Source organism: Lasiodiplodia theobromae (assembly GCF_012971845.1).
Source record: "Lasiodiplodia theobromae strain AM2As chromosome Unknown scaffold_2, whole genome shotgun sequence".
Taxonomy (NCBI): domain Eukaryota; kingdom Fungi; phylum Ascomycota; class Dothideomycetes; order Botryosphaeriales; family Botryosphaeriaceae; genus Lasiodiplodia; species Lasiodiplodia theobromae.
The window spans coordinates 744,285-767,598 of record NW_023336495.1 but is presented as its reverse complement, the minus strand read 5'-3'; the positions used below and the strand labels follow the sequence as shown (position 1 = coordinate 767,598).

Below are 23,314 nucleotides of genomic sequence, written 5' to 3'. Positions count from 1 at the left end.
CTTGCGATAACTTTTCATACCGTCCAAGATGGGAACCTCGGCTTTGGTGGCTACCTCCCCAGCCTGTCTCTCTTTGTTGCCCGGATGCGTGAAAGTGTGGCGCGGCCGCAAGTCACAAAGCAACAATGAGCCTCGAGGTGAAAAGCAATACAACCCTATGAAAGATCATATTCATCTTCTGCCCAATGAATTAATTCTGGACATCATGGATTATCTCTCCGGGACCGATACGCTTTCACTAGGAGCAACTCCCAGGAGTTTCCGTCCTCTTTCCAACTCGTCCTCCGCCACCTTTGAAGACCATGCCGATTTCACAAACCGCTTCGGCCAGGACATCTTCTCTCGATCTTGTCTAGCCGAGAGGATCGGTACGCTGGACACACGCGACGAGCTTGTGTGCAGTTGCTGCCGCACAACACACGAGCGGCGCAAATTCTCCGCCCATCAACAACGCCGTGAGCCCGAGCAACGCCGCTGCATTGCTGCTCCCGACGCTGTCGCACTGTGCTCGCACATAAATCTTCGACTCGACCAGATTTCGGAGCTACTCGAGAACAAAGGAAGGGTTGAATGCGTTGACTGCGACTCCACTGCTTCCGCCGGCAAGGTTCTGGTAGAGCTCAACCGCACGTACTTTTTGATGCAAGCGGCCCGCAGCGAGCCTCTCGACGACATGGAGCTCGCCTACGCCATTTCGAGCCTTCCGATTGAACAAATATGTCCTCACGGGCAAACTATTGACATCGCCACTCGCTTTCCCCCGGACTGGATCTGGCTCTCTTCATCTCACCAATACCACCAACGCATGCCGGGATGTCCCAACGAAATGCACTGCTACAAATGTAAGCTTACCGGTGTTTCCAGCAAAATGGATTGTGACAGATGCGTTTTCACGAGTGTTTTCCTCACGCGGAAAGCGAGTGAAAGCAACCCCGACGTCGACATCGTCTCTTTTGTCACATCGCGTTCTACAGACTTTGCTCGCAAGCCTTGCACTGTAACCATGGCATGGGCCATGCTCTGCGAAGAGCCTAGCCACTACTGCTTTAGTAAAGAGGGGTATTTTGGTTGAAATTCAGCGGAGCAGCACACAGCCGTTTGATGCGACTGGAGTGGCAGGGCAGACGGTTGTCTTCAACTATTATGACAAAATCCGGCTGATAGCGGCGCCTTCCCCACGAACAGGCGAGAAAGACAGAGAGTATTTGAATACATCTTCATCATATTCAACCAAAAATAGACGCTTCGTGGTATTCTCAGACTTGGAGGGGGCGGCAACATATTCGCAGGAGGGATGAAAAATCGATCAGTTTGCATAGCTATGGCAATTAAGAGATGTGTTTGGACGAATATCTTCTTCAGATCTTCTTTAGCGTACAAAATTTGGACTCCGGCTTCGGTCAGTGACACTAAATCAGTGTAGAAATCATGAGTGTACAGTCCCCTCTCGCAGCCGATAGCTAGCGTAGCTTTGTTTTTCGCTCATGTCATAGGTAGTTGAAGCTCTCGTCCAGACGAAAATGTAGAGTTAAAAATTCTACATACACATCCAGACAATAGCTTCAGCTACCTACATATTTTATTTTTCTGAGAACGAGTTAAGGCATAGCTACGCCTAGGGCCTTGCTATTCTTCACACTAGCCATCGGCTGCGAGAGGGGACCATATGTCGAGTATTTTACATGCCATCCTTTATTAACTGAGTAACACTGCAGCCGCTCATACAATATCTCGTCTATTCCGATTTTCAATAACAATCCATTCTGTTGTTTACGGGTAGGATACGACGACAGGACCATCTGATGGATTATGTAATTGACTGGGACGACATCCTCAGAGGTTCCACTCTACTTTCTGTGGAGCTGATGTAAGCTAGCTTAGCAATATTCCATACCCCGCACCCCGAATGCCGACGTCCGCCGCATCACATAAAGATAGCTTCTCTAGATCAATCAGATCTTATATACACCACAAAAAACCTGTTGAGCCTCTGCAATCAGCCGTACAGCCCCCTGCCAAGCTCTAATTGCAAAGCCACCACCACCACCCCACAACAACCATGCCCGAACTCACCGGCGACCCGAACCGCCACCCGATCTCCGAATTCTCTGAAGGGATCACAGGCCACTGCCTCTGCGGCAGCATCCACGTCACCATCCGCGACAAGGAGCTCTTCACCCGGCGCCGCGGCCACCTGTGCCACTGCGCCAACTGCCGCAAAGTCGCCGGCAGCTACGTCGCCGCCAACCTGCTGATCGAGGACGACAAGGTGACGATCGAAGACCGCGACGGCACGCTGAAGGAGTTCGTCGACACGCAGACGGGAAGCGGCGAGCCGCTTGGTCGGTGGTTCTGTAGTAGATGTGGCAAGTGAGTGTTGTGACTGTAACCCGCGCGGCGAGAGAGAGAGAGAGAGAGAGAGAGAGAGACTCGTGTACGACGCCCGATTGCTGATCGTTGCTTGATGAGCAGCCCGATAAGGTCCGTTGTTCCGTCTCGCAAGGGGAAGGTGATATTGAAGTTGGGCATATTCCCGCGGATTCCGGCGCCTGAATGTGAGAGTTTTGCCCTGCATCGACATGACTGGCAGGGTGTTCACGAAGGTGTGGATCAGTACAAAATCAAGCTCTTCGATGAGAAGCTGTAGCGTATTGATGTACTTTAACAAAAGTTGGACTGGAATGAAAGCTTGAGAATTGACACTAGATAAGCCCGTGTGCGTGGGGTCGTTGGGTTGAAAGCTCGTCTATGTTGGGAGGTGTATTCTTTATTAGGAGATTCTAACTTTTTCAACACTGTCAATCGGAAGTCTACACGGGTTTATAGCATCACGTGCATTAGATCGAGCCTGCCTTTTCTGTAAACCCAAACATACTCACCTTGCCTTTCAACCTCGAGCGATCAACTGTTCTAACATGAATGCCAACTCACCTGCAAAAATTCATGACAGCCATGAGAAAATTTCACCATGGTGCCACTTTACCCGTAAATCCACCATCTTGAATGTTTGGTACATCGAAAGAAGTTCTGAGCCGGCCTCGAAGATCACGGTAAAATCTTGATCTCCGAACACGACCAGTAAATTTAAGGCGTCCTCAGCATCGGGCCGCACGCAGAGGTTCAAGTCGACTCCAGGCCCACGACCACCTTCGACATGTTGCGTCGTCTGCTTTGGAGCTGTCCCTCAGTGGGGCATGTCGTTCAAGAACGCCAGCTTCAAGAGCTTTTCATCGGCATCCTTCACCTCTCCCAATGAAGATGAAGACTTTCGAGAACTTCCACTCTCATGACATATTTGAGAGGCACAGGGTGTACATCATATCAACAAGCACAGCGTCGACCAGCTTGCCTGTGACGTCGTTAATTTCTTCTTCCACCACTTTGTCTCCAGAAAAAGCTAGAAACAGCATCCGTGCCCTTATCCATGGGTAACGCCATTTACGAGGCTCCGCCGTTCGTTCTCGAGGGGGTGGGCTAAAGGAGCCTATCACCGAGTTGTTGCCCAATCGCTCCTCCCCGTATGCCATCGTCCGCGGCAACCGCACCTTTCGGGGTGTAGTCCAGTGGAAAAAGTCGTCTCCGAAACAGCAAAGGCATCGATGGTATACACGGGGCAGAAGGCAGATGTCGACCAAATTACACCTTGAGGATTACCTGGATGACGAGGAGCCGCGGGGTTCTAAGTTGACGTGAAGAGACGGTAACGAGAGATCTTCGGCACAGAGGGCGATGAACACTAGAACGTCGTAGAGCGTTCTAATCTCAGCCCCAACGGCGAAAACTCCATTGTAGAAACTAGACCTGAGACATTTTGGAGTGTCCGGCAGGCCTCGAAAAATACGATCGCGATCGCCTGATATAGGAGCGCAGCAAGGTGGGATGGTCTGGTATTACGGCAATCTAGCTTGCATTAGCAATGTAGCAGATGCGCATGGGCATGTACCGTTGTTGGAACTCGATGGCCGGTATAGCAAATGAATTTGTCCATGCATAGCCTGGAATGCCACAAAGAACTGTTCAGAGGTATAGTCGCCTAGAAACGCCCCCATCCTATTCCCTAGTATCCTCGCACGAGTAGAGTTTTCACACCCCGCTCCTCTGGCGCTCCGCGGCTGGGCGTCTCCCGCCTGCCATGTCGGGGCGTTTGTGGCCTGAACATATACATGCCTCGATCCTTCTCGCCCGAAGTATTCCCTCTCGTATGCGCGGTCGCAACGTACGGTTCAAGGGTCGTTTACCGCTTGCGCTCGAAATAACCGGAGGAGCTCATGAGGGCGACGCTCTGGTCCATGACGACCTCGCCAACCCACAGGTAGTTGTCAAGCCACTTCTTCACATTCTCCGACTCGCTGATAGTCTCGGATTTGACACTAGGTCTACGAGTCCCGGGAAATGGCGGGTAAACGTTAGCCACGGCATGCTTTGCACGTCCACGGTGGGTGTTGCGCGAAATTAAGCAAAAAAGGGAGAAGGGGTTGTGCGGACAATGCTCGGACTGTCAGGCCAGGGCGGGCGGGAAGGGATGGAAGGCATACGTGAGGCCGGTGGAGCGCTTGACGCCAGCCAGGAAGGCAGAAACTGGATCGCACGGTCAGAGAATAATGAAGGGCCGGTAACGGGCGGTAAGGGAATGCGCACAGAGGACGGCGTCGAAGGCGTAGTGGGTCAGTCGTCCGAACTGATGTGATGGTGGTGAGCAAGGCGGAGCGTCATATCAGCTGGTGGAGTGACGGGAGTTGAGCGACTTACGACCATGGTGGCGACTTGCAAGTTTGCGCGTGGAGCCTGAGGTTATTGCACGGAGGGTGAGGCGGGTAGCGCAGGGGGCTCGCAGCGATCGAGAGCGACTTGTTGCTGGTGTTTTGGCCTGGGTCGGCGGCTGATCAGCGAGGCGTGATGTGCAGGCGACTCGCGGGCGTCGGCTGCAACGGGTGCCTGACGGGGCGAGGCTGGGTGCACGTGCGCGGCGGAGGTCCGTTCAAAGGGTAGTGGGCGGAGAGGCGACGCAGACGCGGCGACGGCCAAGATGCTCAGCGCTTGCAGCTGCAGCAAGTGAGCGGCGTGGGCGGACTGGCGTGCGTGCTGCGCTGCGACAGGCGATTGGCCGCTAAAAGGGCCGTCTTATCGTGTTTCGGTGTGTAACGCCAGGGCGCGGCGGGATGAGCTCTGCCCACTTACTCAATCAGTAGACGTAGCGGGATGGTGGGGTCGTTGGAGCTTGTAGTCAGACGGCCAACGGGCGCCTGGCCAAAAGTGCCGTCAACAAAAAAATAAATTGCTAGCTCGCCAGCCTGCGCGACCCTTAGCATTGCCTCACACAACTCCTCGCACCCTTCAGGACTCATCCCACTGCTTTCTCCCAAAGTCCGAAGCTCTTTTGGCAGCTTCGTGCAGAAAGCGCTTTTTCCGGTGAGTTTTGTTGGTTGGCGTGCCGCGCTCCCGCCGCCGCCGCGCGCCCACCTCCGACGCGGAGCTGTCCCCCCAGCATATTTCTTCTGCGCCGCCGCCGCAACTTCCGCTCTAACACCCTTCTCTCCCAACACCAGACTCTACACCCGTACACTTTACGCTCTCGCGCCCTTCAGCAGTCATGGCCAACGCCCTCGACCACCTGGCCTCTGGCCGCACGCGCACTGAGTGGCTGTCGCAGCTCAACACTGAGTACCGCCCGGCCAAGAACTACCGCCGCACCTCCATCATCGGCACCATTGGTAAGTCCCCTTTGCTCCTGGCCCTCGCCGTGAGATTCTCCAGACTGACTTTGTCTGTTCCAGGCCCCAAGACCAACTCCGCTGAGAAGATTAACATGCTCCGCAGGGGTGCGTACAAACTTACCCCGCGGCTGCCGTGATTTGCTGACAGCTCGCAGCTGGCCTGAACATTGTCCGCATGAACTTCTCCCACGGCTCGTATGAGGTTTGTGCGCCGCAGGAGCAGGATTTCGGAGACTCCAGCTGACAGCTGCTCTAGTACCACCAGTCCGTGATTGACAACGCCCGCGAGGCCGCGGCCATCCAGGCCGGCCGTCCCCTGGCCATTGCTCTGGACACCGTACGCGCCCCCACCCGTTGCACCTTGTGTCACCTTCCGCTAACCTGGCTGTGAACTGCAGAAAGGCCCTGAGATCCGTACCGGCAACACTGTTGGCGACCAGGACCTCCCCATCAGCGCTGGCGACGAGATCATCGTCACCACCGAGGACGAGTATGCCACCAAGTCGGACAACAAGAAGATGTAAGAACCCCCGGGCACACTTGAGGAAAGGCACGTCTGACACTGTACGCAACAGGTACGTCGACTACAAGAACATCACCAAGGTCATCGAGGTTGGCCGCACCATCTACGTCGACGACGGTATTCTCTCGTTTACCGTCGAGGAGATCATCGACGAGCAGAACCTGAGGTGCAAGTGCATGAACAACGGCAAGATCTCGTCCAAGAAGGGTGTCAACCTTCCCAAGACCGACATCGATCTTCCCGCTCTCTCCGAGAAGGACAAGGCCGATCTGAGGTTCGGTGTCAAGAACAAGGTTGACATGGTCTTCGCCTCGTTCATTCGCCGCGGCAGCGACATCAAGGCCATCCGTGAGGTCCTCGGCGAGGATGGCAAGGAGATCCAGATCATCGCCAAGATCGAGAACCAGCAGGGTGTCAACAACTTCGACGACATTCTCAAGGAGACCGACGGTGTCATGGTTGCCCGTGGTGACCTTGGTATCGAGATCCCTCCCTCGCAGGTCTTCATCGCCCAGAAGATGATGATCACCAAGTGCAACATCGCCGGCAAGCCCGTCATTTGCGCTACCCAGATGCTCGAGTCCATGACCTACAACCCCCGCCCGACCCGTGCCGAGGTCAGCGATGTTGGTAACGCCGTCCTGGACGGTGCCGACTGCGTCATGCTGTCGGGCGAGACTGCCAAGGGTAACTACCCTGAGGAGGCCGTCAAGATGATGCACGAGACCTGCCTGCTCGCCGAGGTTGCCATTCCCTACGTCAGCGCCTTTGACGAGCTGAGGAAGCTCGCTCCCGTCCCTGTCCCCACCACCGAGACCTGCGCCATGGCTGCCGTCAGCGCTTCTCTCGAGCAGAACGCCGGTGCTATCCTTGTCCTGACCACCAGGTAAGCTCAACCGTGAAACAATTCTCCTACTTTGCTAACTTCGTTCCTTAGTGGTAACACCGCTCGTCTGGTTGCCAAGTACCGCCCTGTCTGCCCCATCATCATGGTCACCCGTAACGAGGCCGCTTCGAGGGTAAGTTGACCTCCATCTTGATTCAAATTCCCATTGCTAACGCCATCCGCAGTACTCTCACCTGTACCGTGGCGTGTACCCCTTCTACTTCAACGAGGAGAAGCCCGACTTCAAGACCGCCCCTTGGCAGGAGGATGTCGACCGCCGCCTGAAGTGGGGTATCATGAACGCCATCAAGCTCGGCGTTCTCAACCGCGGCGATGCCGTCGTCTGCGTTCAGGGCTGGCGTGGCGGTATGGGCCACACCAACACTCTCCGCATCGTCCCCGCCGAGGAGGACCTTGGCCTCGACCAGGACGCGTAAGTGATTAGCAACATTTGATATCCGATCGATTTGACTACGGCGTAGAGGATGGTCATTGCTGAAGGGCTTCCCTGCCGAATACTGAGGAATGAGCAAAACGTGCAACGGATTTTTGGCAAAGCCACGGCATTTGTAAAATGATAGACGGAACGGTTTCTTTTCTGGAATTTCAGGGGTCATGACGGGCTAAGGCCCATTGGCTAGTTATGTCTCATGACGATAGAACAAATTTCTATGTCAAGAAAGTGTCCTTTGGCATGGCGTGATGTATATGTTGCCCACTTGGTCTTCAGGCCTTTGGCTGCCATGGGTTTGTGGATAGCTTGAATGTTTGCCCATGAGATACAGAACCAAAACATCCACATTATTCTCCTCACCCACCCCTGGTTTCCATCAGGTACCGAGCTCAAGATTACCTCCCTTGCACGTGCATTACCATTGTTTAAAGTTGCCTTAGTTATCTACACCCAATTGAAACCATCCCAACAAACACATTAGGCTTTCCGTATCGCTTCTATAATGCAACCCTCATAATCATGCACCCAAATTCTATCACAACTTCACACCTCCACCCTGTAATCTTTCATACTCTTTCTTTCCAAATCTTTCGTACTTCCCGTCTCTGAGCCAGTATATCCGGTCTCCTTTAACTTCCACGACTTCCGGGTCGATGCCATCCTTCTGCAACAGATGCTTTTGTGGCTTGTTCGTACCCGTCACCGCCAACGCCGACGTCACCCTGACGAACAGCGGGACGGCATACTTCGGCAGTACCTTCCCTGCCGTTTCCGCTAACCTGGATAGTTGTGTTCTCTCGTCACTACTACCGCCCTCTCTAAGCACCACCGCGGCGCAACCCGCACGCCCATCCTGACCAGGCACCAACACGCCATAAACAGCGACCTCGCGCAGGACGTCATGGCACTTGTCACCGAGCAGAGCCGCTACCTCGGCGGTACTCACGTTCTCGCTCTTCCAGCGGAAAGTATCGCCCAGGCGATCCACAAACCACCAGCAGCGGCCCTTTTCACATCGCCTCAGCACATCGCCCGTCGCGAACCAGGCGTCACCGGGCTCGAAAACATCGCGCAGCACCTTCTTATTCGTCGCCCCCTCATCATTGAAGTAGCCCTGAAAGCGGCGGCACACGTCGTCCGGGTCGAGCTTGTACAGCAACTCGCCAGCGGTACCCGCCGGCACGCGCACGCATCGACCGTCGCGCGGGTCGCGGTACGCGGCGCCGGTGGCGGCGTCGACGGCGACGCAGGCCTGGAAGCGGCCCCAGATGAGGGCCTCGGACAGCCAGCCGTTGCGGCCCACGGCGCCCGCCGAGAAGCCGTTACACGACTTGTTCCACATGCCGCCGGGGCCCTCTGTCGCGGCGTAGAACTCGGCGACGGTGCGGATGTTGAAGCGCGTGACGAAGCGCTGCCACACGTCGGGCCGCAGGCCGTTGCCGAAGATGGTGTGCACGCGGTGCGTGGAGTCGAGGGCAGGGTTGGCGGGGGTGGAGAGGAGGTAGCGCAGCGTTTCGCCGACGTATTGGAGGTGCGTGGCGCGCGTGGCGTGCAGTTCGTGGAGGATGCGGGTGGCGGAGAAGCGCCGGCCCAGGGCGAGGGTGGTTTGGGAGAAGAGGGTTGAGAGGAGGGCGAGCATGGAGGCGGAGGTGTGGTAGAGGGGCATGCACTGTTGTCTTGGATGTCAGCCATGAGGTCTGGAGAGCAGTGTATGCTGTCGATTTCAAGGCTCAAGGTGAGTGAGAATGGAGCAGTTACTGACCGTATACAGCACATCTCCCTTCTTCAGCGGCAGCCATTTGCCCACGAACGTGCCCGCCGCCCGCATCTTACCCCAGCTCACGACCGCCGGCTTCGGCAAGCCCGTCGTACCGCTGGTGTAAATCAAGATCCCCATATCATGCATCTTCGCCCCCTTCTCCCCTCCACCGCCGTCATCCGGCCTAATCCCCTCCCACCCTTCCTCCCTCTCCAACACCTCATCCAACCTCCCTCCCAACCCCACCACCTCAACCACCCTCCTCACCTGCCCCTCGCCAACAAACTCCCCCTTCGCCAACGCCGCCGCCACCTCCCCACCGACCGCGTACTTTCCTGCGCCCACCAGCTCCTCTTCTTCTACTAGCACCAACCGCGCCGTCGACACGCCCACGCAGTGCAGCAGCGCCGCGCCGCGCAGGTGGCAGTTGATGAAGGCCGGCACCGCGCCCAGCGCCCACACGGCGAACCACGCGATCACGAAGCGCGCCCCGTTGGCCATGTCCAGCGCCACCACCTCCCCCGGCCGCACGCCGTGCGCGCGCCGCAGGTACGCCGCGTGCCGCTGGGCTGCGGTGTGGAGTTGGCGGTAGGTCCAGCGTGTGAGGGTGATGTCGCCATTGTTGCTGGTGGTAGTGGTGTTTTGTTGGTCAGCAGCGGGTGCGGCTGCGGTCGTGGTCGTCGAAGGGTGGGAAGGGTTGTGGTGGTAGCTCGGAAGCAGCAAGAATACGTCGTCGGCCGTCTTGGGCGATTGCGCGAGGGCTTCGAGCTCGTAGAAGGGCGAGAGGCGGCCGCGTCGCTCAGCGCTGATGGCGGCGTAGGCGGCGTGGCCGTAGGACCGCAGGAGCGAGATGTCGTAGCCCAGCCCTAGGCGCGCGTCCAGGTAGGCGGTGGCGGCGAGCGTGCCTGCGGCGGCTGCGGCGGGGAGGAGGAGGGGGACTGTTTGGGAGGTAGGGCTGTGGTTAGGGTGGTGGCGGTTCGTGAGGCTGGAGGGCTGGGAGAGGAGGAGGGAACGGACGTGGCATTCTTTCGAGGCGCGCTGGTTGCTGCCAGTTATGTTGCTACTGGGCCTGGCGCGTGGGCGGAGGTAAAGGAAGGCGCCGGTAGAGAATGGATTGAGGTGTGGTGGGAATGTTGTATAAAAAGATTATATTGCTAGTATCATAATAATTGGAGGTATGGGAAGTAAAAGGTCCAATGCGGGTGTGAAGTCATGGTACAGAATATAAAGAAACAGCTAGTAGCCAGGCAACCGGCCGTAAATGTAGTCAGGGAAAGGTAAGTGAGATTGAACCAAGAGTTCAGAGAGAGTGTCGAGGCAATCAGCTGGTCCCGATGCTGGGATTCTTTGGGGCAAAACAAGCGAGGACAAGACTTTTCTTTCTTTGGGGGCGGCGGAGAAGCAGCACAGAAGACCAAAGGACGACTTGTGCTCTCCAATGCGTAGCCATCACACGCGCGCGGATGATGGGGGAGGGGTGCGAGGTGGTCCCAAGAAGCGAGAAGTGGAGAGGGCGTGTGCGACTCGCCGCAGAAGGGGACCGGCGGACGAGCTCTGTCTGGTGCCCTGAGCCGAGGCTGCTTCGCTTACCCCTGTCGCCCAAGGTGCCACGGTCGGCTCTTGACAACTGGCCGTTGCTCGCCCTAAGCCCTACCGGAGCGAGATTTGGGCTTGGTGAGTTCCGATTGGGGAACCCTGGTCTGTGATTGGCTGGCTGGTCATCTCCTTTGCGGAATCAAATGTAGTTGAGAAAGCGTATACCGTACGAGCGGACCTAGCGCCGGCAAGGGCTTTCGTTAGCCTTGCATCTTGACTGGCGCTGTTCCGGAAGGAACACGGCTCGCCGGCCGGATCAGTCGGCCGGCCGGCAGCGGAAAAGGCACAACATCTGGCGAGGGTGGTGCAAAGGGAATCGACACCCAGTTGTCCAGGGGAAATGGTCAGTCGAGCCAGCTGTACACAGTCCCAAGAAGCGAACCCGCTTGTCGTGCAAATTCATACGCTCTATTGAACCCGTCTATACTTTTGCTATAGTACCACTCAAGCTGTCGCCCGTTTTGTCGCAGGAACCGACTCCACGGCTGGCTGCGCTAGTGCTTCTTTTCTCGATCCCAAGTGTTACCATCAGCCATGTTCCAGGCCCGTCCATGCAGTGATAAGAACCATGCTCATAAAAGTAGTCGTGTCCGGCCGTCTCATTATTATTAGCTTTCTAGCAATCTACTCACATTCCAACAGATGTTCAGAGCCTCCATTCGATCGGAATCTGTTCCCATGTTACTGGGCCCCCGTCCGGTCGGAAGCCCCGCACTTCTTTTTTCTGGAAATTGTCCGAGATGGGAACGCCACGATCGTCCGCGTAGCCCTTCATCTCCGCCTCAACATTAACCTATTATGATATCCATGCTTTTTGGGGGTCGTTATCATGCTCAATCTCAGTTCTTCATGATCTCGCTGGCGAACTTGCTTCTCCTACGGATGCGTGGTCCGTAAAAGACGAGCACCCAGGGCACGATCGTGAGCACGGCGCCAATGCCGCCAAGCAAGCTTGATGCGCCGCCGTAGGTTAGCTTGCGATACATCTGCGTGGTGATGAGCGGGAAGGCGCCGCCCAGCATGTTCCGGCAGAAAGACTGTGCGGCGAGCGCAGAGCTCGCATAGCGGTGGTAGACATCGGCAAGGTAGTTGAAAGTAGCGAGGTCTAGGCATGCAGTCAGTACAGCAGTCCACGGGAAAAGGGGTATGGTTGGATGCTATCATACAAATAGAGAATATGCCCACTGTGGCCAGACCAATGGCAATGGTTGGGACTATCCAGTGGATGGAGCTCGCCGACGTCCAACCGAACATGAAAAGGCCAATGGGCATGAGCGCGCTCTGAATGCAAGCGAAGTAAAGGCGACCTTCGGGGTTATCCACGAGCTTTCCTTTACGACGGGCCCAGTTTTCTTGGTAGATGCTTAGCAGGACGGCAAGAACCGCGAAGATCATCATGACTGCAAAGATGGAGTTGGCTTGCCCCAGGGACATGTTGTGTCGGGTCTCGAACACAAGAGGGATGGCGCCGAGGGTAAGGTAGAGGATAGCCCAGCTGAATGAGACCCAGAGCGAGAAGAAGAATACAACCGGCTCGGTTAGTAGAAGATGGAATGGGCGGTACAGCGAGATGGAGATCATGGTCATCAGATCGGCGCGCTCCTCATCTGACTTGACTTTCCACCTGATCCGCTGGGACACCTTTTTCTGCGGATTGGAATCGAGGGGCATATCGAAGTTGAAGTAGCCCGCTTGCTCCCGTGCTTCGTACCACTTGTTCAGCGTTTTCGCCTTCCGGCTCAGCAGTACACTTCCACGGGTCTCCTTGAAGCAGATGCAGATGACAACCATTAGCACGGCGTCAACGATTGTCTGAATGTAAAAGATCCACCGCCAGCTTATGTATTGTGCAATCCAGCCGCATGTTAGAGGGCCGAGCCCTGTCCCAAGCAATGCCGAGCCGGAGAACATGGCCATGGGGGTGTTTCGGTCTGCGGCATGGTAGATGTCACTAACGACGCCACCGACCATAGTGGAGAAGGTACTTCCGCCTATTTCCTGTTAGCATGCTAGCCTTACGCCCCAAGCACGCATACATCAAGATGGTTGTATTAACATACCGACGCCTGCAAAAAACCGAGCGATGAGCATTCCGCCGTAAATCTGTGTGACGGCGCAGCATAGCTGGCAGACGACGAAGAGGATGCCACAAGCCAAGAAGACTGGTTTGCGACCGTTGATCTCGGAAAAGGGTGCCAGAACCATTGGAGCGACGGCGAAGCCGCAAGTGAATATGGTGATGCCCACCAGGCAAGCAACACGGCTCACATGCCACTCATCTGACATCTGACCGACGCCTGGGCTGTAGGAACCAGCTGTATAAGCCGTCATGGCTGTTGCGATGCATGATAACCACAGGATGATGGATTTGTGTTTAGGCGACCAGTCAAAGGGGTTCCCATATTTCTTGAGGTTCGGGCATTCTGGTGGTGGAGCGGCGCCGTCGAAGGGGGGCTGCAGACTTGACGGGTGTGGTAGGTCGGTCTCGAAGGTGAGGTAATGCCATACGATGGGGGTTTCCAAGACGCCGTCCAATGTTGTTCTTCTGGACGTCTTATCGAAGTCCTTCTCCGCGTCCGAGGCCGTAGGGTCGCTTATTTCCGCGCCATTCCCGGCGTTAATGACGGACGATGACGAACGAGGCAACTCGGCGCCGGGGCTCGCCATAACTGCGGGGGAGTGCTGCTTGTCGAACAAGGCGCAGCAAAGGCAGGAGAGGACAGCTGAAAGAAGTAGGGCATGGGAAAGGGTGTCTCGGCGGGCGAGGGGACCCAGGACTTAAAGAAAATGGAGCAGTGGCAGCCATTTGCGTAGGACGGAACGAAAAAAGGACCCACACGAGCGGAGAAGATGTCACTGGTGCCGCAGCGGTAGTGGGAAACGGGTAGCGGTCTGGGAACATGTGCTTATTTCCAGGCATAGGGCGCGGCTGATCTGCTACTCCAACTGCCCCGACCGGCAACCAGTGGTTTGGGAGGTGCAAACGCCTGCCGAAAGGGCGGTCCGCCCTAACCGCACCATGACGGCATATCGAGTTCATGATACTATGACACCCTATGCGGAGGTCGATCCGGTTGGGGCGAGTCCGCGGGCGTAGCTGGATGCCCCCAACCCTGCCTCCCTTCGTGAGATAAGATCCGGCTCCATCTCGCATGTGCGGAAGGCGGAAGCACCCGCCGAATAGAGTGATGACTAGGACAGCTCTTATTCCCGGCGGCGAAGCGAAACCAGAGGCGGGGCATGGGCCAGCCGGCGGCGCAACGCAACCTCGCCCAACCTAATTCGACGACAACACGTGCGCCACTGCGCTAAATCGCTGTGCGTGGTTGAAGTTGGGTTAGGGTTTGCGACAGAGCCCACGTGCAATCATGCTCTCTGCTGCACAGAGCGGCGTCAGACTCGTCCGCTGCCTGGAGATGGGAGCCTGGAAAATTGGAGGCGTCGGGTCTGTGGGGGATACGCGCGGCGCCAATGGCGGACGAGGACATTCAGGTGCGAGGTGATTCATCTGCAACTGCAACGCGAGAGGGCTGCACCTGGAATTAGTCAGGAGTCATCCGGCAGATGGACGCGCCTCCAACTTGGAGACTGTCAGACTGGCGCCGGGAAAAGGGTCGGCCGTGATTGGCCGAGCTAAGCACTTGGCGTTTTGGAGGGGAATTGGGGGCGTTTAGTGACTTGGGGGAGTTTGGGGACGCCAGGCCGCCTGAAATACATATGACAAAGCCGGCCCCGGGTTCGTTGTCGGCACCTCTCCGACACCGCAATCGCGCTATCGCTCTCACAGAATTTTGCAGCACGTTTGCGCGATGCTGATCCTGCCGCCTTTTCTATACCAAGGCTTAGCTCGCTCTGTCGGCCACGGCTAAGAGTGCAGCGGCGCAAGATGGGCGGAGGCGGTATCCAACCGCACAATGCCATTGGCTTGCTCTCTGCCGGCAGAATCAAAGCAATTGAGCACGCAATCGCAGCCTTGCCGCATCCAGTAATGCTGAGGGCTGCTGATGGCATTATTCATCCGATTTTTCGCATCATTCCACCACTGTAGCTTTGCCCCGCCATCCTACAAATACCCCGCGCTCCAACCGTCCTGAGCCCAACTTTCTGCAGCCATCGCAAGCACTTCTGAGACTCAATTCCATCTCCATCTCATCCAAAGGTACCTTCCCCCGCCTCGAATATACCCCTCCACGCCTCGCTGACGCAGCCTGCCCGCAGACTCATCACCATGGCCACCGAGCAGCGCGCCGAGCCCCTCCGCCTGGGCAGCATTGCCCCCAACTTCAAGGCTGAGACCACCGCCGGCCCCATTGACTTCCACGAGTTCATCGGCGACAAGTGGGTCATCCTCTTCTCGCACCCCGAGGACTACACTCCCGTCTGCACCACCGAGCTCGGTGCCTTCGCCAAGCTTGAGCCCGAGTTCACCAAGCGCGGCGTCAAGCTGATCGGTCTCTCGGCCAACACCATCGAGAGCCACGGCGGCTGGATTGCCGACATCAACGAGGTCACCGGCAGCAACCTCACCTTCCCCATCATCGGCGACAAGGAGCGCAAGGTTGCCTACCTCTACGACATGTAAGTGGCCGGCGTGCCCCGGAATGATGACACAGAAAGCTGACGTGGGCACAGGCTCGACCACCAGGATGCGACCAACGTCGACTCCAAGGGCATTGCCTTCACCATCCGTTCCGTCTTCGTCATCGACCCCAAGAAGACGATCCGCACCATCCTCTCGTACCCCGCCTCGACCGGCCGCAACTCGGCTGAGGTGCTCCGCATCGTCGACTCGCTCCAGACGGGCGACAAGAACAAGGTCACGACCCCGATCAACTGGGTGCCCGGCGACGACGTCATCGTCCACCCGTCGGTCAAGACCGAGGATGCGCAGAAGATCTACCCCAACCTCAAGATCGTCAAGCCGTACCTGAGGTTCACTCCCCTGCCCAAGGAGCAGACCAGCGCGAACGTGTAAGCCGAGGACGTAGGGCTGAGACAAAAGCGGCGGATGTGTTCGATAGTCTAGATGAGCAGGCGGTCGCCGCCAGATACCCAACGCAATGAATGAAAGCAAACAATAGAAATGAGTACCTGCGTCTGGTGTTGCCCGGTGCGCCGTGCGCCGCTGCGGTCTCAGGCGATCGCTGTCGCGCGGCAACGTGAAGATGCTGGCCGTTTGTCGCTGCCAACGGCGCTGCAGCCGTGTGCGAGGGCGGCCACGCTGCTGAAAGCAGCGGTGTGATGGTCGAGTGGCCGCGGGCTTTGTTGACGTGCAGGCGCGATGCGGGCGGCGGTGCTCCTTGCATGGGTCGCGGGGCCCTAGCGCGCGCGGGCTTGGCTTGCGATTTGCAGGGCCCAACCCCAAACGACAGCCGCGAACCTCCCGTGCGCCCCGTCTGTACTCACACCTCCGGCTCCCAGGCACAACTCCCCCCAAGACCCCTCAGGCTCTGCTCCCTCCAGCCAACCCGCCTGCGCAGTACCACCGCCCTAGCGCTGCCTCCCCCGCCGCCCTGCCAGCGCCCTTGAGCACCCCTCAGGTAAGGCGCCTCCTTGTGTCGCATGCAACCCACCCCCCATGCCGCCCCGATGCGGACGCCAAATTTTCAACCATCACCGCGGGCCTGCAGCCCGCCGTCCATGCGCCCGCCGAATTTGTCTAAGACAGCCCTCGGCTCCAGGCGCCAGTCACACAGCCGAGCGTGCCCCCATGTCAAGCCGCGCTCCTGTTGACGCAAGATCACGCTGCCGCTGGCCGAGACCCAGTTCACCGCAGCTGCCATGACCTAACAGTGCGTTGAAACTGTTATGTAGCGTTTACCATGGCACGCCGCCAAAGTCGAGGGAGCGCGGCCCTCCCCTCCCCCTTCGCTGGACATCCCTATCTTCCTCCCCGCCAGCTACCAAGACCTGGTCTCTGACGGTCGATCACCGCGCTGACCATGAATCCCCTAGGAGTCTTCGGCTTTCCCAAGGATCCGCCCCCGGGCCCGCTATCTCAGCCTTTTTCTGCCTGGAAGAGGCCCAAGTCCCCCAGGCCTCCGCTCCCGCCCCAGCTCCCTGACCAGAGGGAGCGCAAGGCCTCTGCGAGCTCCCAGTCCTCGGCCGGACGCAGCAATTCCGAGTCTTCTGCGCCCCTCAAAGGCCCGTCTTGTCCGACTGCAGGTCAGGCTGCCCGCCCAAGGCACATTCCAATTGTTATTCCGCGCTATGTTCCAATAGAGCTCCCCGACAGCCCGCGTAAATCTCTCGAGAGCCCGTCTGCAAAAACCCCGACTAGCTCGATCCCTGACTTTCCCTTACCTGGCAGAAAATTGCCCGTCGATCCTGTCCTGTCCAAGCCGAGGCATGTTGCTATTGTGATCCCATCCTGGGCGCAACCGGTTCAAACTTTACCCGATTCACCTTTACAGACTCCAAGCGATTGTCTCTCCCCATTCTCTCAGCATTTAGCAAAGACTGAAGCGACCTCCCCGCTCCGAATTCCCCCTAAACAGTCTCCGGACACTTCCGCGGCCAACACGATGGATCCGAACGCTTCTCAGCCGTCTCCATCCCAACCGTTTCCGGACCAGCAATTCAGAAGCAATTCCACGGCTTTTCTGACCCGCAGCGTCAACAGCAGCAGCACCAGCCTGTCCAAGATGGCCAGAGAAGATGACGCCGGCCCTTCTTCGGCAGCAAGAACGCCTGGCATGACTCCCCTGATGACTGCTGGTCTTGCCACTCCTTCTCAATCTACATCTGGTCTGTCTGGTCTTGTCTGCAACGTCCACAGGACCACCGGCCGTGAGCCTCACCCGCTAGTGGGCGCAACCACCACGGTTTTGGGAGACATGCTCTATGTGTTTGGCGGAAGGAGGTTATCCAGGACCCGGCCGCAGCTTACAAATGATCTCTACCAATTGGACCTTGTCCGTCGGCACTGGACGAAGCTTCAGACTCAGGGCGATATTCCCCCACCACGCTATTTCCACAGTGTCTGTGCCCTCGGCGACACCAAGCTTGTCTGCTATGGTGGCATGTCCCCGGCAGTCCTCCCGAATGGCCAACCCACAGCCCCGTCAGCCAGCGCCCAAGATAACCAGCCGGAAGTGGTGGTCATGTCAGACATACATATTTACGACGTTAATACGCGCATCTGGATGAAGATCGACACGTCGGATTCTCCGCAAGGACGTTATGCGCACTGCGCCGCCATTCTGCCCTCGTCGGCGGTTTTCGCATCGTCTAGCGCACCCCTTTCTGCTATTCACCACAACCCTGCATCGGCCAGTCAACCCAATTCCGGCTCGATTGGAATCGACCTGGACGGTACCGGCGGCGCGGAGATGGTGGTGGTAGGAGGGCAGGACAGCGCGAACCACTACATTGAACAGATCAGCGTTTTCAATTTGAGGAGTCTCAAGTGGACTGCCACAAACACGCTGGGCCGGAGCTGTGGTGCGTACAGGAGTGTGGTTGCACCGCTTACGACAATGCCTGCATCGGCAATCGGAGCCGGCGGAAGGAAGGGCGATGCCCCGGCAGAGGACGAACAGGATCCCGAGAACAACGGCTCCTCGATGCTAATTTACTCGAATTACAACTTCCTGGACGTCAAGCTTGAGCTCCAAATCAGAATGCCGGACGGGACCTTGACAGAGAAGCCTATGAACGGGACTTTCTCGCCGCCGGGCCTGCGATTTCCTAACGGAGGCGTCATTGCGAATCACTTTGTCGTGAGTGGTACTTTCCTAACTTCGTCCAAGCAGGAGTACGCCCTTTGGGCGCTCGACCTCCGGAACCTTACGTGGAGTCGAATCGATGCCGGGGGTAGTATTTTTAGCCAGGGAAGTTGGAACCGTGGCGTACTTTGGAGCAGGCGCAATACATTTGTCATTCTGGGAAATCGGAAGAGAAGCCTGGTGGAAGACTACAACCATAGGAGGATCAATTTTTCGAACATTTGCATGGTGGAGTTGGAGGCTTTTGGGCTTTACGACAACCCTCGGAGAACGACACCAACATCCGGATATATTTCTGTGAGCTCTCCGGGCATGTTGCAGAGCGCGTCAGACCTGGCAAGCGGAGGACGGTCACTCTCGCCGGCTGCAGAAGAGTTGGGAGCGATGGCACTAGGATTGCGGGAACTTGCCGACATGGAATTTTTGGCTATTGGAGGCGAGCGCATTCCCGTCAACTCACACCTTGTGGCGAGACGGTGGGGCCCTTACTTCAACCAGCTATTACGCGAGGGAGCGTTTGCATCGGACCCGAGCTCATCGGACGCTGCTACACTGAGACCCTCGACAGGCTCCCACGCATGGCGCAACTCGAGCATTACCATCACACCAAGCATCAGGACGACCAGCACAGCCCTCACAATGACCCCCAGCATGGCCTCCACAGTTACGCCTTTCGATCCGCCAAATGCCGAGAACCCCAACCCGACGTCCAGGCCACGTACTCTGTACCTCCCGCACACTCAGCTCACCCTGCAGGCACTCGCACATTACCTTTATACTTCTTCTCTTCCCCCGCCCAACTCGACCTTGTGCACTCCGCAAATTCTGTGCTCGCTACTCCAGCTTGCGCGCCCCTATCGTATAGATGGTCTCCTGGAAGCTGTCATTGAGCGCCTCCACCTGCGTCTTGACGGACGGAATACGGCCGCCATCTTCAATGCTGCTGCAATGGCAGCCGGAGGAGGTGATGCAGTTACCTTCTTCAATGGCACGACGGCCGGTCTCCCATCAGCCGAAACGCTTGCTAAGGTACAATCAGAACGATCCGAAGGAGGGGACCTCCGCCCGTCAGCATCCTCGAACAGTCTGGCGTCAAGCTTCGCATCCACGCAGCGCACCGGCAGCGTGGCCCAGGGAGCGGACTCGGGCGTCGACGACCATCTCAAGCAGCTTCGACTCAACACGGACGTCTCGTCTTCAACATCGCTGGCCGACGACGAGCAGAGCGTGCGCAGCGCGTCGACCGAGACGAGCCAGTCCGATCTCGGCAGCGTCACCGGCGGGCCCGGCGAGCGCGAGGTCTGGGCCGGCGAAATCAGCGCCGTGGTGGGGCTACAGAAGAGGGGCTTGCGTGGCCTCATGGAGGGTCGCAGGATCCGCGAGATGGGACGGTCCGGCAGGGAAGGCACGAGCATCGGTACCGGTCTGCCTAGCGCCACGGAAGACACTTTGTCGTCCGGAAGAGTTGGATTGGGAATCGCGCCGGAGAGGGGTTTGGTCGGATGAGTATATGAGACCCACAGGGGTCAACAATTTTCTTCTTCTTCTTGGAACCGGGGTTTTTGGAGAAGGCGTGTTTCTAGAGATTTGGCATGTCATCGGTTCATCACCATCGTTGATTTTTGCCCCTTTTCTTTTTGGTCTTCTTCCTTCCTTTTCCTTCTTCACGTAGTATATTGGTGTTCAACCTGTTGCTTTTTTTCTTGGATTGGATACCTCTACTTTGCACGACTTCGGGAAGCGCTCGGTGGCATTCGTTCTGGTTCATGGGGCGAAGGTTGCTTTGTTGCGTCACGCAAGCTTTTTGGAATGTGAATGTAGCTGGAATGATTTGAGACTTCTTTTCTTCTCCTTGAGCAATATATCAAAAAAGGGCGTCTATCTAGATGTTATGCATGTCTCCGTTTCTCTTTTCATGCCATTACGCTTTTCTTTCCCTTGTACAGCTTATCGGAGAGGAGTTCGTGATGAATGATTTTTTTTCTTACCGGCCCCCCGGTTTTTGAATCAGTTATGTATGATTTATTTTTATTTTCCAGCTCTTTCTTTTCCAACCTCTTTGCATGTTGGTGGAATTTTTTTTTTAATTTCACTGGAAGTAGCCGAAATCGACAGGGTCCCATTGGTACGAACTTCCGCCTTCATTTGCATTTGAATTGTCGCCGTTGTTTTGTCCATTTGAATTTCCGCCGTTATTTTGTCCGTTAGAGCCATAGGAGGGAGAAGTGCTCAGGTGGGAGAGTTGTTGTTGCGAGTCGTAGCGCGTCATTGCTGCTGGACCAAATCCTCCATCCCCTTCTGTTCCTCCTGCTGCTGCTAGTGTTGCCGCCCTCGATGCTGCAGATGCCGCCATTTCCCGGTCGAATCCGCTCCCCTCGTCCAGCACCTCCGTCGACTCTTCACCACGCAGCTGCCACTTCTCCCTCTTTTCCCTCTCCTTCCTCTCCCTGCTCTCTTTTTGCATTTTCTCTTTTTCTTTCCTCTCTCTTTCTTCATTTTCTCGCTTTTCTTCCTCCTCCCTCTCTTTCCTCTCTCTCTCCTGCCTCTCTATCTCATCCCGCTGCCGGAAGAACTGCTCGAATTCGTCCTGCACCAACCGCGCCCGCTGGATATACTCGGCGCTCAGCGGCGGTCCCGCTCCCGCCCCCTCCGCTGCTACTGCTGCCGTTGCCGCCGTCGACGGACCCGCTATTGTCGTTGTCGTTGGCGTCATTCCTCCCCCTCCTCCCCCTCGCCCTCCTCCTCTCGCCCCGCCCCTGCTGCCCCTGCCCCCCCTCCCTCTCCCCCTTCCGCCCCTCGCTGCTTGCCCTCTTCCTCCGCCACCACCATTGTTCGCCCCTCCCGCATCTTCTCCGATACCGCTGTTACCGCTGTTGGTACCGTGGTTACTGTTGTTACCGCTGTTACCGATACCGCTGTTACCGCTACCGTTACCGTTATTACCACCCTCAAGCAACGCTCGCTCCAACTCCGCCTGCGCCCGCTCGACGCCCTCGCGCTCCCTGGCTGCTAGCCCGTTCCTCGCGGTGCGCAGGCGCTCGAGGGCGGTGCGGGCGTCCGGGCCGGGGGGCACGGGTTTGGCGATGCGGTGGCGGTGTTGCTGGTGGTGGCGATGTTGCTGGGAGGGGTGGTGTTGCTGCTTGTAGGGGTGGTGGCGATGTTGGTGGTTGTGGTTGTGTATGTGGTGGTGGTGGGGTGTTCGGTGGACGTGGGGTTGGCGGGGTTGGTGGGGTTGGACGGCGTGGTGGTGGTGGTGGGTTTGCTGGGTTTGCTGGGTTGGGGTTTGGGTTTGTTGTTGTTGGGTTTGGGTTCTGGTTTGGGGTGGTGGTGGTAGTTGTATTTGTGGTGGTAGTGGTGGTGGTGAGAGGGGTGGAGGGGAGGGGATGGGATAGGGATGGGGACGGGGACGGGGACGGGGACGGGGACGGGGGATGTTGGCGTTGGCGGGGCGAGGAGGGGGAGGCGGAGGGCGAAGGCGAAAGCGAGGGCGAGAGTTGGGGTTGTGGGGGGTGGGAGTCGGGGTGTTAGATGGGGGGGCTTTTGAGTGTTGTTGTTGCTGCTGCTGTTGTTTTTGTTCTTGGTTTTGTTGTTGTTGAGGTGGAGGGGGTGCTTGTGGTGGCTGGGGTGCTTGCTGCTGAGGTTGTTGATGCTGGTGTGGTTGTTCTGCTTGCGGTTGTGCTTGTTGTTGCGGGAGCAGCTGCAGCAGTTGCTGTTGTTGTTGTTGTTGTTGTTGTAATTGTTGATCGTGCAACTGTTGTTGGTATGGCAGCTGTTGATATTGTTGATGATGTAGCTGTTGTTGAAATTGTAGCTGTTGCTGGTATCGCAACTGTTGTTGGTGGAACTGCAGCTGTTGTTGTTGACGTTGCAGCTGTTGTTGTTGTTGTTGATGATGTTGCAGCTGTTGCAAGTTCTGCGGCTGTTGTTGTTGCTGTGGTTGTTGAGAAGAAGGCGGCAATGCTGCTGCTGCGTTTGTGGTCAAGTCTGAGTATGGGTAGGGTGCTTGCGGCCACCACGTTGGGTATCCATGGAGCTGTTGTCCGTGATGCTGCTGCGGTGGAAAAGCAGGGTAGTTTTGTTGTGGTGGGAGCATAGGGTAAGTACGTTGTGGGTATGTTGGTGTGGCTTCTGCCGTGGGGACGGCATTCTGGAAGTCATAGGCGGCGTCTTCGCCGAACAATTCTGCAAATAATTCTGGGTTTACATCTTCTGACATCGCAAAGTTGGCGGTTCGGTTGTTGTAGGTGTAGAGAGATGTGGGCGAGATTTCAGTTTGATTTGGTCAGTCTCCGTAGGCTGGCAGGCTGGGGTTGGTTGAGTCGGGGGTTTGGGCGGAGTCTGGCTTTTCACTGCACTTGTGGAGCGGGGGTGGTGATAATAGACTTCGTGACTTGTGGAGCAGTAGGTCTGATCTGATCCATGGTTCACTGCTTTCTTGTTTAAGGTACGAGACAAGACCCTTAAGCATCGCTTAGTTCGGGCACGGTACGGTTTGAAAAGGGTCTTTCTAGATGGACGACTGTTTATTCAACTTCTCTTTATCATTACTTTGCAGTGTGTCCAGTTCTAGTTATTGAAAGTGGCTTGTTTATGTGCTTCAATATGTGTGTAGCTGGAGGCAGACGACCGTTTTTTTCCTTATGGAAGCTTCAGAT

The 23,314-nt window shown here is 56.9% G+C and overlaps 8 protein-coding genes across 8 annotated transcripts; 4 read left to right on the top strand and 4 right to left on the bottom strand.

The window, feature by feature from the left end:
* Positions 1-2,059: 2,059 nt before the first annotated feature.
* Positions 2,060-2,647, top strand: LTHEOB_767 (Glutathione-dependent formaldehyde-activating enzyme; the record flags this gene model as incomplete). The annotated part of the gene is made up of 2 exons (XM_035517061.1): positions 2,060-2,370; positions 2,473-2,647. 2 exons carry the CDS (start codon positions 2,060-2,062, stop codon positions 2,645-2,647), a joined length of 486 nt encoding a protein of 161 aa, XP_035369526.1.
* A 1,587-nt stretch (positions 2,648-4,234) lies between these two features.
* LTHEOB_766 (uncharacterized protein) lies at positions 4,235-4,755 on the bottom strand (the record flags this gene model as incomplete). The annotated part of the gene is made up of 4 exons (XM_035517050.1): positions 4,235-4,376; positions 4,536-4,578; positions 4,639-4,678; positions 4,750-4,755. The coding sequence occupies 4 exons, from the start codon at positions 4,753-4,755 to the stop codon at positions 4,235-4,237; spliced, it is 231 nt and encodes a 76-aa protein (XP_035369525.1).
* Positions 4,756-5,590: 835 nt separating this feature from the next.
* On the top strand, positions 5,591-7,645 carry LTHEOB_765 (Pyruvate kinase; the record flags this gene model as incomplete). The annotated part of the gene is made up of 9 exons (XM_035517039.1): positions 5,591-5,711; positions 5,775-5,819; positions 5,870-5,916; positions 5,971-6,051; positions 6,113-6,234; positions 6,290-7,123; positions 7,175-7,256; positions 7,309-7,556; positions 7,606-7,645. 9 exons carry the CDS (start codon positions 5,591-5,593, stop codon positions 7,643-7,645), a joined length of 1,620 nt encoding a protein of 539 aa, XP_035369524.1.
* A 467-nt stretch (positions 7,646-8,112) lies between these two features.
* Positions 8,113-10,360, bottom strand: LTHEOB_764 (AMP-dependent synthetase/ligase; the record flags this gene model as incomplete). The annotated part of the gene is made up of 7 exons (XM_035517028.1): positions 8,113-8,299; positions 8,357-8,463; positions 8,524-9,246; positions 9,340-9,353; positions 9,411-9,451; positions 9,536-10,274; positions 10,354-10,360. The coding sequence occupies 7 exons, from the start codon at positions 10,358-10,360 to the stop codon at positions 8,113-8,115; spliced, it is 1,818 nt and encodes a 605-aa protein (XP_035369523.1).
* A 1,411-nt stretch (positions 10,361-11,771) lies between these two features.
* Positions 11,772-13,599, bottom strand: LTHEOB_763 (MFS multidrug transporter; the record flags this gene model as incomplete). Its single annotated transcript, XM_035517017.1, has 3 exons — positions 11,772-12,037; positions 12,099-12,923; positions 12,993-13,599. The coding sequence occupies 3 exons, from the start codon at positions 13,597-13,599 to the stop codon at positions 11,772-11,774; spliced, it is 1,698 nt and encodes a 565-aa protein (XP_035369522.1).
* A 1,561-nt stretch (positions 13,600-15,160) lies between these two features.
* On the top strand, positions 15,161-15,907 carry LTHEOB_762 (Alkyl hydroperoxide reductase subunit C; the record flags this gene model as incomplete). The annotated part of the gene is made up of 2 exons (XM_035517006.1): positions 15,161-15,510; positions 15,565-15,907. 2 exons carry the CDS (start codon positions 15,161-15,163, stop codon positions 15,905-15,907), a joined length of 693 nt encoding a protein of 230 aa, XP_035369521.1.
* A 1,549-nt stretch (positions 15,908-17,456) lies between these two features.
* LTHEOB_761 (Kelch repeat type 2) lies at positions 17,457-20,165 on the top strand (the record flags this gene model as incomplete). The annotated part of the gene is made up of 1 exon (XM_035516995.1): positions 17,457-20,165. The coding sequence occupies one exon, from the start codon at positions 17,457-17,459 to the stop codon at positions 20,163-20,165; it is 2,709 nt and encodes a 902-aa protein (XP_035369520.1).
* A 1,503-nt stretch (positions 20,166-21,668) lies between these two features.
* Positions 21,669-22,875, bottom strand: LTHEOB_760 (uncharacterized protein; the record flags this gene model as incomplete). The annotated part of the gene is made up of 2 exons (XM_035516984.1): positions 21,669-22,625; positions 22,801-22,875. The coding sequence occupies 2 exons, from the start codon at positions 22,873-22,875 to the stop codon at positions 21,669-21,671; spliced, it is 1,032 nt and encodes a 343-aa protein (XP_035369519.1).
* Between the last annotated feature and the right edge of the window lie 439 nt (positions 22,876-23,314).